General features: G+C 41.6%; 1 protein-coding gene across 3 annotated transcripts in view; it reads right to left on the bottom strand.

Annotated features, from left to right (window-relative positions):
• Positions 1-639: 639 nt before the first annotated feature.
• The window catches only part of znf609b (zinc finger protein 609b), a 72,339-nt gene continuing 57,114 nt past the window's right edge, over positions 640-15,864 (bottom strand). For 2 of the 3 annotated variants that reach the window (XM_070849430.1, XM_070849354.1), the window contains 6 exons: positions 11,416-11,503; positions 7,175-9,626; positions 6,697-7,063; positions 5,287-5,667; positions 4,997-5,075; positions 640-3,983 (listed from right to left, as the gene is read on the bottom strand). In XM_070849430.1, the coding sequence (XP_070705531.1) occupies positions 5,002-5,075; positions 5,287-5,667; positions 6,697-7,063; positions 7,175-9,626; positions 11,416-11,503 (3,362 nt within the window). In that variant the 3' untranslated portion in view covers positions 640-3,983; positions 4,997-5,001. The remainder of the gene's footprint in view (positions 3,984-4,996; positions 5,076-5,286; positions 5,668-6,696; positions 7,064-7,174; positions 9,627-11,415; positions 11,504-15,864) is intronic. The other variant, XM_070849509.1, reaches the window with a different exon arrangement.

Below are 15,864 nucleotides of genomic sequence, written 5' to 3' on the forward strand. Positions count from 1 at the left end.
ACAACAATATCAAAACATTTTGGGGGGGATTTTAACACATGAATATCATTCCAGGACTACACACTAACTCAAACTGACACCTTAAAAACATCTGACAATGTAACCAAAATCGACAAGTGTTTCCTTAACAGCATTGACTGTATATAGTATTAAATGGCCTGTATACTGTGTTCAACCAAACCTCCTCAGAAAGGCCTTTAATGAGTTAGTCAGCAGCAACTTCCTGAAACAGGATGATCCTGCTGAGACCGGCTGTGGCCTCTTTATAGACACTGCTCTCCTGTGGCCGAATGCCACAGTGCAGTTTCCATATTCTATCAAGTATTTCCAGCATCATCCATTAGACTTCTCCAGGAAAGGATTAACTAAATAGAAATGTTGGATGCTTGGCTGCAGACTAAACACTCTAAATCAGTTTAACGTCCAATGTCTATTTAAGATTATGTGAAGTCATGACTTTTTCCCTGACTTTCAAGGTTGATATTACCTCCACAAATCATCTTTCACCTTGATATACATCAGATTCACAAACATTTTCAACATAAGATTTTTAAAAAGAGGAAAATTAGGATCACTCAACAGTATCATCTTAATTCCACTGCATCGACGGAGCAGGAGCCATTGAGCAGTTCCAGGACAGATTGTCTCATAAAAAGATTTATTTTTTCCAGCCCAAATTTACAAAGGCAAGTTACAGAGTATTGTATAAAAAAGAACCATGGTAATGTACACTTTACACAAACTCCTGAAGGGCGAGAGAAAGGGGGACAGGGTGAAGAGTTCTGAATTTTCTCACACAGAAAGAAAATGAAGACATTGTAAACATCCTTGCAAGCACCAGAACTGGTACTTTGGAGGGAGGGGGGGAGGGTTTGTGTGACAGTAGGTGGGTCAGGAAAGGACAAACAAGCAAGTGTCTCTGTGTTTTCACAGAAGAATGTTCAACTAGGCACCAATTGAGACAACTGCTGGCCAATAAATATACTCTTCACCATGAAACAAATACAGTCCTGCAACATACAAGAGCCAAGCACTTTCCAATATGTTGATAGCAAATATTACTTCTCTGGCTTTTCATACACTTTAGTATATATGATTTTCACTGGGCTTTGCTTACTACTGAGATAACATTACTACTCTCAGAGAGAGAACAAATGCACTTGTCACAACCATTGTCTGATAAAACTATATAACTGTATGCAGTCTGCTGGTACTAAAACCCCACTGACTTTAATGACAACATTACAGCTGCCTAGATTACCCTCACAGATTAAGTACAAGTCAAACACCACCACATTCAGCTTATTCATGTCAGCCATTCTTCTTTAAAATGCGCAAAAAGTCAAAAGAGATACCATCTTGCAAACTCCTGTGGGACGAGAAACTGGCAACTTATTTACTGGGAATGTCCAAAAACCTCAAAATGAAGAGCTGCAGTTCCGTAACCGTGAGAAGTGTCTCAACAAACAGCTAACATCCAACTTGAGAAGGTGTTAGGCATGAGATTAACTGGTGGTTTATGGACTTTAACACATACAGTATTAAATTAGAAAAAACTACAACAATGGGAACATTAAAAGTGATAAAACCAAAATCAATAAAGTTAAATTTAATGACAACATGGTCAATATTCTACTCTCATTATAATGCTTCAGAGGAACGTAAAGACTGTTCACAACCCACAACAGCACGGTATGGCATAAAACCTTTAACAATTCCCTATCCTGAGCCAATTTGTCATTTGTGAATGAACCACTACAGCACATCCAGCCCAGAGCAGAATGTGCTTTTTTTTCATACCTATAAACTGAAGCCCTCTCAAATCAATGCAAACAGCACATGGAGAGAATTTCACTTACAACCCCTGAGGTATAAGAGAACTGTAATTTAAAGCCAAGAGGGCCCCTCTGGTAGAACTGGCCAGTCGCTTTTAGTGTAGATTTAAAGTTAAACAGACTTTGAATTCACAGAGTGACAACACCAGTTTGAGATCCGAAGGAAAGCCAAGAGCAGCGTGCTGCTTTTCAGCTGACTGGGCAACTTTGAGGCTTCCTACTTCAAATCATGTGGGCGTGATCAATGTCCCGTTTCACTTGTTTTTAACCATGCTAGCTTTTGCTCCAAGCTTTTTTTCGCTGGCCCGCCCTTCCTTCTTTATTGAAGTTCCCCGTCTGTGTCAGATTGGCTCGTCTGTTCTGTGACAGTAACAGCTGTTACAACAATTCTGCGTCACTTCGTGCACTCCTGTTTAATGTGCCAGTAGTTGATCTCGCAGCCCAGGCAGCAACTGAACAAAGCAAACTGGTGTCTGAGGTGTCAGACTCGTTGGCCCAGTTTTGGACTGATCCAAAGCTAGCTGTTGGTCGGGAAAGCATGCTAACACAGCTGTCCGAGGTGAAAGTGTTATGGTGAAGCCACACGAGCAAGCGAAGCACTGAAATGCATGATACCCTAAAGATCAGACTGATTCACCATTTTTGTTTTCACTCAATCCAACTTGTCAGTTTGAGTTGCCGCTGAATCGCTGAAAGAGATCCGAGGTGTGGGCAGCGGTTCAGCGGCCTGGAACCAGTCTGATGGCACAATGCATGCTGGGATGACTGGAGCTGTGAACCAAGCTTGTGATGTGCTGAGATGAAATTTAAAAAAAAAAGAAGAAGAAAAGAAATCAAGATAACCAAAGCAGGGGCAAAGAAGAAGCACAGCGAGACGTCTGGGGACTCTGCTGCATAGATGATCTGAGCACATGACGTTAAAAGCTGTGAAGACCGAAAGCTATTTAACAGTGACACCTTTTTAACAGTTGCGTGCGAGGATAAATAGAAACATTTATGCACATAAAAGTAGGCTAGAAGTCTATATTACAGCAGAAAAATACATGAGTTGAGTGAAATTTCACATTGTTTACAGAAAACAATCAAACTAGACGAGCTGAACGAAGCACAATCTTACAGTGAAACACCGAAACACCCACAAGTGGCCTTAATGCAGTGATGACAATGCCCCCGTGAATTCATCGCTTGCTAATGTGGCTTCGCCGTTCGAGTGAGCGTAAAGACAGATGTGACCCTTTTATCGGGAGGAAAAACAGGACTGCTAATACCAGCGGTAGACACATTCAAGGATGAACACAATGATATGGAGTAAAGTATTACTGAGAAAAGAAAACATGAATAGTGTTTATTCTCCATTGAGGTGTACGCGGTCCCTTCGCAAAACATGACGACATCATCCCTGAAACAAGAACTGAGGGTTCAAAGAGCGTGGGAATCAACAATGACGATGGAAAATGAAAAAAAACAAAAAAAAACTTCAGTCTCAGGCTCTTAAGTCTCTGAAGAAAGCAGCTGTTGCCATATTCCCTCTCCCCACGAAATATAGCCAAACATTTGTCAAGTTAAGGATATACTGTTGTTTCACGGCATACGATAAGCCAAAGACAGAGTTGAAATCATTTCAATATGATTCACTTTTTCTTTTCAGTCTTTAATTTAGTTTGACTCCCCTTTCCCATCACGAGCCACCCAACTCCCCGACATCCCCTGCCAATTTCTTTCTGCGTGTGACAAAAAAAAAAACAATGCAGTCAAAGAAAAAAGAAAAAAAAGTCAGAACAAAAAACAAAAACAAGAAAAAAGCTGTTCTGGCAGTCCAATAGTCTCTTTTTGCATTGTATTTGTTGACAGTGCAAAGACTAGATAATCAGCGGGTTGGTGTTTCCTCTGCGTGATGAGGCAGAGTGATGGCTTTGAACCTGGGTTATTATCAGTCCTGTTACAGTCCAAGGTCTGGAAAATTTGGGGTCATTTACGAGGGGAAGAAAAAAAAAAGACAATCTGCCTAGCCTCAGGGCAGAAGAACTAAAAATATAGATAGAAACACCATTCAACTGATGTCTAAAAAGTAACACCCGGGAGATTTTCTTCTCATGTGAGCCAGTCACATGAATCTTTGCAGGGTTGAGGTGTGACGGTCAGGTTTCCCTGTGAAAAATACAAAAGGAAAGACTCATTCATTACCATTACCACTTGGTCCTTTACATAAATACAGGAACAAAAAGAAAAGACTGGTGTCTATATTAAAACAGTGCACACATTTCTGTACTCCTTCTCCGCATCAGCCAGCAGTCAGATGTTAGAAGTGTTAGACCTGCAGCCAACATGCATTCACCAGTTTATTAGGTACACGTGGCTGAATCTAATACAGTCTCATACAACAGTGCAATTAATTCAACCTTGTTAAAAGCTATATTGTTCAACTTTTGTGAAACTGCTTGTTGGTTTAACTGTATGTATATTGGGAAGGATGTAGTGTGTGGTGCTGTTGAACTGCATTGCAATATACGGAGAGTTGCCGTACAATTCAATGGCAGCATACAAAATAATCATACAGCTGAAGATTTAAGTTGAGCTGAGTTGATTTCAACAAAAATTTCATACTATACGCTTCATAGACTGCATTAGTGTTGGCGAGATGTGTACATGTATTTATTTATTTATTTATTTCCTCAGTTGTAATGTAAAAGAGCTCCCACTAGATGTCAGTGCAGCCTGCTCTGGCTTCGTGTCCTGGCAGGCTCATTCCACATCTCTATTATCAACACTGTGATCCACTTGTCCTCAGAGGACCTACTTAGGATGGATGAGCTGAGGGGGCTAAATGCTGCACTGCACATTGTACTAGATTGCAGCAGAGTAGTGAAGGCTTTGTTTGGCCAGGATTCGTGTTTTTTTTTTCCTTCTCTCTTTTCTTTTTTACAGGTTGCTGGCTGTGAGTCTGCAACATAAACACTATAAGGAAGGAGTAGAGCAGGTTGTTCTTCTCACTTCAGATCAAATAAACACAGGACAAAGAAACACACTGTTAACTAACAATGTCTGCCGCCTGCATTTGTCAGGTTTACAAACACTGTTCTCGGTTTATCTGTGTCTCATTAGGCTTGTGTTTTGTCTCCCTGTCAGTCTTTTGCGTGCCTCTCCAGCTAAGGGGGTCTTACCATTCTCACCTCCGTGGTGGTGGGTAGAGGGAGGGGGCTGCTGCTTGTTGGCAGGCAACAACACCTGATGAGGAGAGACCTATGGCGAGTTGGAAAATGTATGGCTATCAGTGATATTTCCTATTTAGCTTCTGAATTTAGACCGCTGATCTGCCATAATTTAACAGTCTCCATGTACTTGCAGTAAGTATTCTGGACTTTGGGGACTTTTTATTTAAGAAATTCATCTACTTTGAGGTAGTTGTAACACACTCCGCTGTCAAATAACAGAAATGGGACGAGTGACTGACCTGTGGCGTAGGACAGGTCATATTGCCCTGAGAGCAGGGGGTATCCCAGGTGGTGGTGAGAGGGCATGATGCGCTGGGAGGGTGATGATCGTGGTCGGTCCACGTCTCTTTCTCTCTCCCGCTCGCGCTCCCTTTCCCGATCTCTGTCTCCACCGGCTCCTCTGTCCTGCTCCCTCTCCCTGTCGTGGGGTGGCTTGTCGCCTACTGTGGGGGATTTGCTCTTGTATTGGCTGGCGTGCTGATGCAGGATATCCAGGGCTTTGGAGTCTGTTGCTGTTTTGGTGACTGTGGGGCTAGCGCGAGATTTGTCGCTGGCCTCCTCACCTCCGGCCATCTTACTGCCATATGGAGAAAATGGATAGCCTCCAGGTAGGTATGAACCTAAGAGTCATGAAGAAAATTTGTGGTTAAAATATTTATTTATATTTATATGGAATACAAAATGTGACAACTGATGATTGATTATTCCCATTAATTCTCATTCCCTTTGCTCACATCGATCAGCCTGAACAGTCAACACAATTGATTTCAGGTGACCAACCAATCCATTTCAACTTCTGGACAAAATGTCACGTTGCCCACTTACTAAGGCCAAGTATTGAGAGCTTAACAGTCTAGTAGCAGCATATTTTCCAAAATGGCTTAAGACCAGCATTTTTCTCTACTGCATCCACACTGATGTTGTATGTAAGCCATTAATAGTAAAGTGGCCATGTCTAATCACTCATTTTATGTGGTATGTGTTTTTTTGCAGATTTAATATCAATATACCATAATGTATGTAGCATGCATAGTATTAGAAGAGCTTGCAATTTTATATATAAAATCATAATTATATGTAATACTCCTTTTCAGGACCACTATTAGGTCAAGTCAATCGAGGATTGTTTTTGTTTGACCTATGTTCCTAACAGACTTACTTGCAGATTACTCCAATGCTGCGCACTCAATAGGCTTAACCAGATCATCATTTCATGCTGCTTTACAATTTTGATTTCACATAACTTCAATTTCAAGAAAAACAAAAGTTGCTGCACTGAGTTCAGTTATGAATAAAATGATCACAAAACACTCACAAAACAGAATCTGCTGAGACTGGTACATGCAGACTTGAGAGAAATAATCAAGCTACACTGACAAATCCTTAGAGCCATGTTGAATATGTTACCACTGTGTACACTTTAAAAACATAGGTAGATAGACAACAGCTTAATCACCATTCTAAATCACTGCTCATGTTAGTCCAGCATGTATTTGACCAAAAGAAAACTACAGGAACCACTGATGACTTGCATTAAATAAAAAATTGAACTCACTAACCAAGCGAATATTACAAACTAGGTGAACTGAGCTTGTGAATATCACCAGTTCAAATAAAAAAAAATATCTGGAGTTATTCTAATGTCATACCTGGGTAATTCTGCATCATGACTGAGGGCATGCCCCTGTATCCAGGGTGGTTGGGGTCATAGCCTTGTCCATAGGGGTAACCATGCATGTAGGGCATGTAGCCTTGGTGCTGTGCTAGTGGTGATGAGAACTGCATGTGGGGATTGGAACGAGAGTCTTTGCTCATGGCCCTGTGGTCCTCAGAAGTGATTCTGGGATCACTGCCCTCTTTGCCGTCCTCCTTGGGCCCACTTTGACTGTCCTTGGGCCTGGGCCTGTCGTCTTTTAATTTACGATCGCGTTCCCGTTCTCTGTCCCTTTCATCTTTCCATCGAGGTTGTTGTTGCTGGTGCTCATCTTCTGCTTGGGGCTTCTGGCTTTCGGGGTACTGTAAAGGTGGGAAAGAAGGTCCAAGTCAGCACAAATCAGCATCTAGATATTAAAACAACAACAGTCTCACAGTAGATCAAGAAGCATTTAGTCTAACATTGGTCTTTACCTGTCTGTACCACATGGCCTGCTCCATCCCTGCCTGACCTCTGGACTCCAGTGCTTGCTTGGAGTCATCCTTTCCATGGTGGCCCCCTTCAGTCAGCTTCATTTTTAGCCCCTCAGCTTGCTGGGACTTTGGGTCCTCCCCCTTTATGTTTCCCAGGGATTTGGAGGAGGGTTCAGAGGGTGAGTCCCTGGATTTGCTTGGGGGCTGTGGTGTCTTTCCAAGATCTGACTGACTTGGGGCTTTGGAGAGGCTTGGTGGCATTGGGCTCTTTTGTTTCCACTCCTCCTTCATGGAGGCTTCTCGTTCTTTTATGGCTACGTCTGACTTTTTCTCAGCAGCACGATGCTGTTCAGCCATCTGTCGCTGCCGCTCTTCGTACTGTTGCCGGTAGGCTGGGTTGGTGCTCATCAAGTGGTTATGGTAGGCTTGATCAGGATGGTATGCATACGGGGGGACATAAGCATACTGGTTGTAGTAAAGAGGTTGCATGTACATGTTGGATCGCTGTTGGATGACTGAGGGTTGTTGTTGTTGTTGTTGTTGTTGTTGCTGCTGCTGCTGTTGCTGCTGCTGCTGTTGCTGCTGCTGCTGTTGCTGCTGCTGTTGCTGTTGTTGCTGCTGCTGCTGTTGCTGTTGCTGCTGCTGCTGTTGCTGCTGCTGCTGCTGTTGCTGCTGCTGGTGGCCAGGAGCACTAGTGTCAGGTTTACGGTCTTCATGAACCTCAACCTTGACCTTGTCCTCACTTTGGTCCTGGTCATCATCCTTTTTGATCTTAACCTGACTTTCAGCCACTGGCGTGCCTGGATTGGGCCCACTGGGACTTGGGTTGACATAATTGGGTGAGTAATATGTGTCATAGCCAGCATAGTAAGGGGAATCTTTGCTCGGTGTCTGGTTTGGAAAGAGTGCTTTTTTGACACTTTCCCTGATGGCTTGGTCCTCTGTCCTGACTTTAACACCTTCTAGTTTCCCTTCACCATCCTCACCAGCATCTGAAATGTCTGAATATGCTGGGCTATTTGTTTTGACTGAAGAGCTGTCAGCACCATTCTGGTTCACCACATGAAGTGGCGTCAGAGGCTGTGGCATCCCAGTGCCATCTATTCGACTGGCTACACCAATGGATGGGCTAGGGGCATTGTCAGAAAAGCTGTAAATCTTGTCAGCCTCAGCCTTGATACTGGCCAAGCGACTCTGATGAGGATCTGAGGCACCATTGAGGAGTCCTTCCCCCTTATTTCCTTGATCAGCAGGTTCACAGTATGGAAGCTTTCCTTCTTCTAGCTTTCCTCCCTTTCCCGGCGGCTTGGGGCTGTCAGCCTCCTTCCCACAATCTTTTTTCTTCTTGTCTTTCTTCTTCTTGTCTTTGGAGCTACTTGAGGCAGGATCTCCAATGGCAGGGGGCTTCGGCTGTGTGCCCTTCATTTGGGGACTCTTGGGGATTCCTTGTATCATTGGGGCAAGCCCCGGGGAAGAATTTGGGTTTGCAGGAGGAAAAGAGTACATCTGCTGGGATACTGTCGTTCCAGGGCCAATGGGTCGTGGTGACTTCATATTTTTCTGGGCCATTTTATCAGCCTTTGTACCAGTGCTACCCTTTTTGGATTTCTCTGATCCCCTCTTATCATCCACACCATCGTTGCTGGCCTCATCAGTGAGGCATAGGCCATCTTCACACCCATCCATCGGTGTACCTCCCGTTTCTGGATCTGTCTCAGCAATTTTCTTTTTACTCTGCTTTGAACCAAACTTGCCAGGAGATGGGGAAGGACTTTGAGCATCAAAGTTCCTGCCTTTTGGAGTAACTGAACGTGCTGGAGACAAGCATCCTTTCTGAGAGATAGATGCTCCATTACAGTTCCCTGGTTCAGGGTGGAGAGTTGAGTCCTCTCCATACTCACTGTCTGCATCTAAGTCCAACTTTATGTCATCATCATTGTGGGCACGGGCTTGGTGGTACTTGAGACCATTGATGTGCTTGTACTTCTTGTTGCAGTTAGGATGTGGGCAGTCAATAAGAACTGGAGAGGGGCAGCTGCGATCGAGGGGAGGTGGTAGTGGCTCAGTCTTAATAGAAGGGATAGGGAGACCTGTTGGTCCCGCCCCTCCACTGTTGGAGTTTGTCCGCATACGTTTGTTGCCTTTGGTGTCCTCTGAACTGGAATTGGGTTCCATGTCTGAGGCTGGTTTGGTCTTGCGTTTTCCAGCTGAAGAAGGACTGGCCTTGATGTCCTCTGTGTTGCTGTTAGGTGGGGTGCGGCGTTCTGATGGCGTCTGGCTACCCCTTCGGCCCTTGCTGTTGGAGGCAGCACGCGTCTTGTTGTTGGTGGTGCCCTTGTTGTCCGATGAGTTGCTGTTCTCGTTGATAGGGGTGTTGCTATTCGGTCTCATTCGCTTACCTCGACCACGGCCATTCCTCATCTCCAGATCACTTGTGGGAGACTCACAAAACCTGCAGTAGGGAAAAAAAAGTATAAGAGTTTGTGATATCACAGTATAAATGGTTTATTTCAATACAACTGTTTTAGCTGGGAGTCTGAAATGATACAATGGAAATTTCATTCTTAAATTAATATATTGTGGGGACTGAATAATACAAGGCCAATAAAGTTATTTACCTACCTTTATTTTTTCAATAATTCTACAACATTAAATGACTGTGACCACAGGACCTGTGTTTATATTTTCACTGGGAATCTTATATACACTGTTATTTACTTTACTGGTATGCCAAATGATATGCAACAATTACACACTGTCTCATAGCAAAAACAAAAAGTAAGTCATAACAATTATGCCAGTGATGCCAAAACTTGGGGTTTAAGACCTTCAGAGTCCCAAACCCATTCTAAACAATAGCAATGATATCAAAATATGCACACCATTGTTCTGTTCCTGCCCTCTAATAACATACCAGTCTGACATTTTCTACACTGTGGGTGAGTAAGTAATTTAAACAAAGCCATATGGCTTTCCAAATGAAGGACATGTAAAAATAATTTGAAAAGACAGCAGTGAATATTCTAGCTACTTTGTAATCAAAACAAAGTCATTCAAATACTTAAAATAGCAGTTTGGACTTATCTTCCCATAACAGTAATGTAATTATCTTTCTGCACAGCAGTGAAGGTTAGCAATCTGTGACAAAGAGAGACACCGGTATGGTATGACTCACAGCTTCCTCTACAAGTCTCTCCAAACAATTTCTGGCCCAGCAGGGGATATGAATACATCCGTAGTCTGACAGTGGTAGAGGAATTTAGACTCATTACAAGCCCAAGTTTATATTCAGTCTGTTGAAAGCTTTCTGAATTATTCATGGTATGTCCCTAATGTAGTCGTGCTGCAAAATGTAAGACTATCTTGGTGCAAATACAGCCCGGCAAGCCTCACATACTGTTCAAACTTCACTTACTGAACATTATTGTGATATACTGTGATACATTAGTGTGATACACACTCTCCTTGTTTTCCATTAGGAATGCTTTAATCTAGATTTTTTTTTCTATTGCACTTAACCATGCATTTCAAATATAGATTTATATTTACATTTAGATACAGTGCAGGTGTTCTAAATCAAAGCAAGTGCTTAGAAATGTATTTTACACAACCAGCATATTTTGCATAACAAAGGCAAACAGGCAGAAATTAGAAACACCTTAAGCCACCGCCCACATAACACTGATCTAAGAAATTACAGCCTTTGTGATACAGAGTGTTATACAGTGTTGAGGAAAAGCAATTAGACCAATAATTGGATTCTGCAATCTGGCTTGTTAGAGTAGCTTTCTATTTCCACTATTACCTCATGGGACATCAGCCGTTTGCCAATGAATCCTGTTTCCCCTGAATAGAGATAAAGACTAACATGGACTTTGAAGGTCCAACTGCTCACAGGCAAGTTGGTGCAGTGGGCCATAAATCCTTGAGCTGATGCTACTATAGCAGATTCATATCACTCAGAATATGAAAAGGTTAAGAGACCAAGTGTAGATTGGATAGAGACAATGCATCAATGATTCATGACTATCATGAATTCTTTTCTACCATGACATTTATCACCGCGATGTGTGACGGTAAATTCTTTGTGAAGTGCAGATATTATACAGACAGTAACACCAAACACGTGGTGGAACATTAATTGTACAAGTGTAATTTAGATGATGCATACTTAAATCTCACTGTTTCCTCACCTCCTTTCTCTAGTTGAAATAAAAACTTAACAGGGCAATGTTCCTTACCTGGGGGGAGCCCAGTCATGCCGTGTGCAGTCCAACAGCGTGCCCACGTACGTCTTGTTTCGCCAAGTCACATTGACCACCAGCATGCCTGTGAGACAAGGAAGAAACATAGGTCATTTATTTTGTGTAAACTGTGGCAATAATGCAAATTATACAGAAAACCCCAAAACAAACACAATAGAGGATGTTCTACAGTCAGATTCCTGTACAACTGTCTGCACTATGTGTGCAAAAAGCTGCTGCATCGATGTGTTGATCTTTGCTAAAGGGTGTCACATGCAAGACAATTAAGTCAAAGATCCATGTTTAATCTTCTTCACAAAGTAAAGCCGCAGGGTCAGGGCTGACTGATATCTTCTAAATGACTTGGAACTGACTCAACTCCAGTCAGTATTGTAGAACCTGTTTAAGATACTGGCAGAAGGTCTCACTAAGAATGATCACGCTGAGGTTACCAAGGAATTCTCACTGAACACCCTATCCATTTAAATAACCCATCTCTCAGTACAGCAGATTTCCCTGAAGAAGAATTATTTTGAAGCAACTATTTTTTGCAGCCCTCTATCTCACTTTGCAGCCCAGAAATGTATTACCTTGGGCAGAATATGGATCTGCTGCTACAGCTTCTTAAAAACAAGCAACAAGCTCCTGAATTAAACCAATTCAACGTGAACGGTTCAGTCTGACAGCTTGTAACTGAGTGTGCAAGAGAAGCTCCCTGACTTCACTGGTATTGCTGTAATCTGTCACACTTAGAAGCTTCTGTGTTGCCATTTGGCTAGTGTGAATTTGGTAGCACTCGGTGTGAGCTACACAAACCGACCTGTGCCGAGTGTGATACCTGACCTCGCATTTAAAATCTAAAATTAGTTCCAGAAGATCACTTGACTCTCTATGTATGTTACTCCTCAAGAAACTGAATACTGTTCATCTGGCGACAACTTGCACATCATCAAAATGTCACAATTGGGTGTGTACATTTGCCAAAAAATTCTAATCTAAAGCACTTCACTGAAGTGAACGCAATTCATGTTAATTCAAAAAAACACAACAGTGTAGCAGCTATTGAAAGCCATTTTACATGGACGGCATGGTAAATTCAGATGAATGATAATTTAGCCTTACCCATAAATATCAACCAAACAGCTTCACAGGATTTAGAGCAACCACTGTGCACAAAAACATTCTGAATTTATTGCCCCCACCACCCCCCTCACTCCCCCATGGTGACCTCAGCTTGCCACTTCAGCACTGCAGAGAAACTGGAGGCTGCAGTGAGCTAACTTATCTAATGGCACAGGAATGCTGGCTGGCAGCTTCCGTCCCTCCGAGCATTTTATTAGCTCAGGAAACCTCTCTTGCTCACCCCATTTTCCCTCTCTCCTTCACCCTCACCCTCATTTCCTCTTTTCAATGGTATAACCATTCCTGGCTTACAATCTTTTTCCCCTCCCACACACAAGTCACAGTTCAGACCTCATTTTTCTCTTGCTGCCTCTGGCATAAAACTGCGAGTGTATAAGGCATTTATATATGTTTACAGGAACCCACTGACACTTGGCCACAAGTCTCTTCCTTCACCCTATGGCCTGAAAACATGAGTACTCGGTTAAGGCTAGATCAAACTGCAAATGTCGTGTATGTGTGCGCAGGCTAGTGGTGAGGTTCTAGAGTTCAGATTTCTGTCACATTAAAAGAACACAGACCTTTTCTAAAACGCCTTCAACAGCCCGCCCCCTAAGCTCTCCAAACACTCCAGCACAAAATGGCTCTGGCAGCTGGTTGTGGCAGGATGTAAATCAAGGCAGGGCAAATGAATGAGTCGCCTTTCATGATGTGCAGGATATAGTCTCTACTTTCTCCAGCGAGGGGTTAAGAAATTATACCATGAGTTGTTAAAAGCCTTTAATCATTTTAAATTAGCACTCAGCCTTTATATTAGACTGTCTTCTCACTTCAGTAGCTGAGACAAAAGATGAGCATGGATGGAGTCTAATTGTTACTGTTGCCAGCACTAATCAGCATTCTCTTAAAGAAATAGTTCTACTTTTTACTAAATATGCTTATTTGCAAAAGAAGAGTATATTTACACCATTTTTCATTTTCTTTTAAACCTTTGGACAAAGCCATGATATTTTCCACCGTTTCCAGTCTTTATGCTAAGCTAAGATAATCGGCTGCTGGTGCAGTGGTTTTTATGCAGCCAGGAAAAGAAACATGTTACACAAAATGTCTAACAATTCCTTTAAGGAACCCAATTTTAATAGTAATGAGTACAAATAAGTTACTGTATTTAACAAAGAGTGTGTGTAGAAATGTAGCTTACAAAACAAAGCACACATCAAAATGCTTGTATTTTAAAAAATATATAAAAATTAAATGTATTCAACTGATCATTGCATTTTGTTTCTATTCTATTTTTTATTTAGTTTTTGACAATACAATAAACCATAAGGAGTGTTTGATATGCTACAAATACATCGTAGGTGGTATTTCAACTGAAGCCGACACTGATACAACTTTGGATCATCTCAAACAATAAGTTATTTACTAAGCACATCAAGATTTGTAGATTTCCTGCAATTATTTACTCAAGCTCAGTCAATCTGATAGAATACTTCAAAAAACAGCAGTTTTTCTTTTTAACATGACACTTTAAGATGCCTTTTTTAAACATGTCTTTGGCTCTGTGATAGAGATCGCTGTCTCGTTGGAACATAAATCTTTGCCATAATCTGAATTCCCCTGCACCTCTCTCACCTACACCTCTAAGGTGTCTGCCAGCGAACAGCAGCCCATAGCTGAGGTTTACAAACACTCTGCTTCATAAAGGTGAAAGTAAACGACAGGTGGTGGATTAATCAATCTTCCTGAGCATTTGCACTCTAAATATGTTGTTAATTGATTGGCCATAAATACTTCATGTGGTATCAGTGGCATCATTAAGCACCCTCTACTCTATAAAATGTAATTACTACATTTGGATAAAACATACTAGAAATTTACTAGCACATGGGCAGGGCAGCCATAGGAAAAATGTGTTTAACATAGCCATTATTATTGGACATACACATACACCATCATTGACAAATATGCAATAGAAAACCTATAAAGCCTTAAAGCCTAAAAAACATTAGAGGAGAATAGCTCAATTTTCACCACTTCTGTTTCTTTGCTTCAAGCTCAGAATCTCTGATATGCCTTTTTGTAGACTCTATGCTAGCTGTCGTGTTTTTTCCTAAGCGTGGCGTCCTTCTGGCCAGCCTCCCATGTTGAAGCCAAAGAACTCTGTAATCCTGTCAGAGTGGTCCTTGGCTTCTGGGTCACCTCAGATCTCTGCCTCTGCTGTACTTTCTGTGAATGCTAATAAAGTAGCTCCCTGGACGTTATGTGGGGCATCTCAAGGACATTCAAAGAAATGTGGATGCATCGTAACTCAAATGGGAATGATGCTAAAAAAGCAAGACATGGTTACTATCTCAAAATGTTGCAGCAATTCATGTTTAATTAATTTGTTTTTAGAAAAGCAAGCTAAATTTATGCTGTTAAAAGCTTTCGGTGTGTATATGCTGGTCCGCTTACAGAAACTACAAATGACAGACCAAGTTTACATATTATACTCCTCATTTAAGTTGCAGCTCATTGCTGACACGCAAGAAGTTGCATCAGAGCTTTGAAATTTAATTTGCAAGCCACACAGATTAAGAGTTAAAGAACAGCCTGATTATTCTGGACAAGTAGACTTTCTGTTTCTACAGTTTCTACTTGATTATTTTCTTAAATTGGACTGATTATTTTCTGGAAAGAATAGTGAAGTGAGGTACAACAATCAGCTGTACACTACTGCATACAAAAGTAGAAAACAAACATGTACCTTTTTCAGACGCCAGTTTCTCTTCATTAAGCATCTTGTTAATTATTCATCATTAATTACTTACTAATCATTATTGTGTTGATATCGACTTATATATAAACGTATCCATTGGCCTGGTGGTTAAAATGATAGGATTCTATTATTATTATTATTAATAACCGTTCTAGTTTACTGAAAACTTGCTTCTAAAACATTTCTATGCAGAATCTACTTTTGACTCGCGCGTGGCATTTGACATAATTAGAACACAATGTTTTGACTGGACTACTTAATAATCGCTCCTAACAGGAAGATATGAATTCATAAAATGTCTTGCCAATATCATAAAAATGCTCAAGGGTATGCAAAAAGATTAAGATTACGTGTCAGTGCTGAAAGCTGAAAGCCATTTGAAATTTATCTGCACACTTTTGTCCTATGAAAAATGTTCAAGCTGTCGGGACAAAGATGTCAACGCCAAGACTGTCTAAACATGTAAAGCCCCTGACAAAACACCGCAAACAAATGTCCCTGCGGCAGAGAGCGAATTACACAAGAAAACTGAGACAACTTTCCCATGCATGAGCATTTGTTTA

This window comes from Pempheris klunzingeri, chromosome 1, assembly GCF_042242105.1.
Source record: "Pempheris klunzingeri isolate RE-2024b chromosome 1, fPemKlu1.hap1, whole genome shotgun sequence".
NCBI classification, from domain to species: Eukaryota; Metazoa; Chordata; class Actinopteri; order Acropomatiformes; family Pempheridae; genus Pempheris; species Pempheris klunzingeri.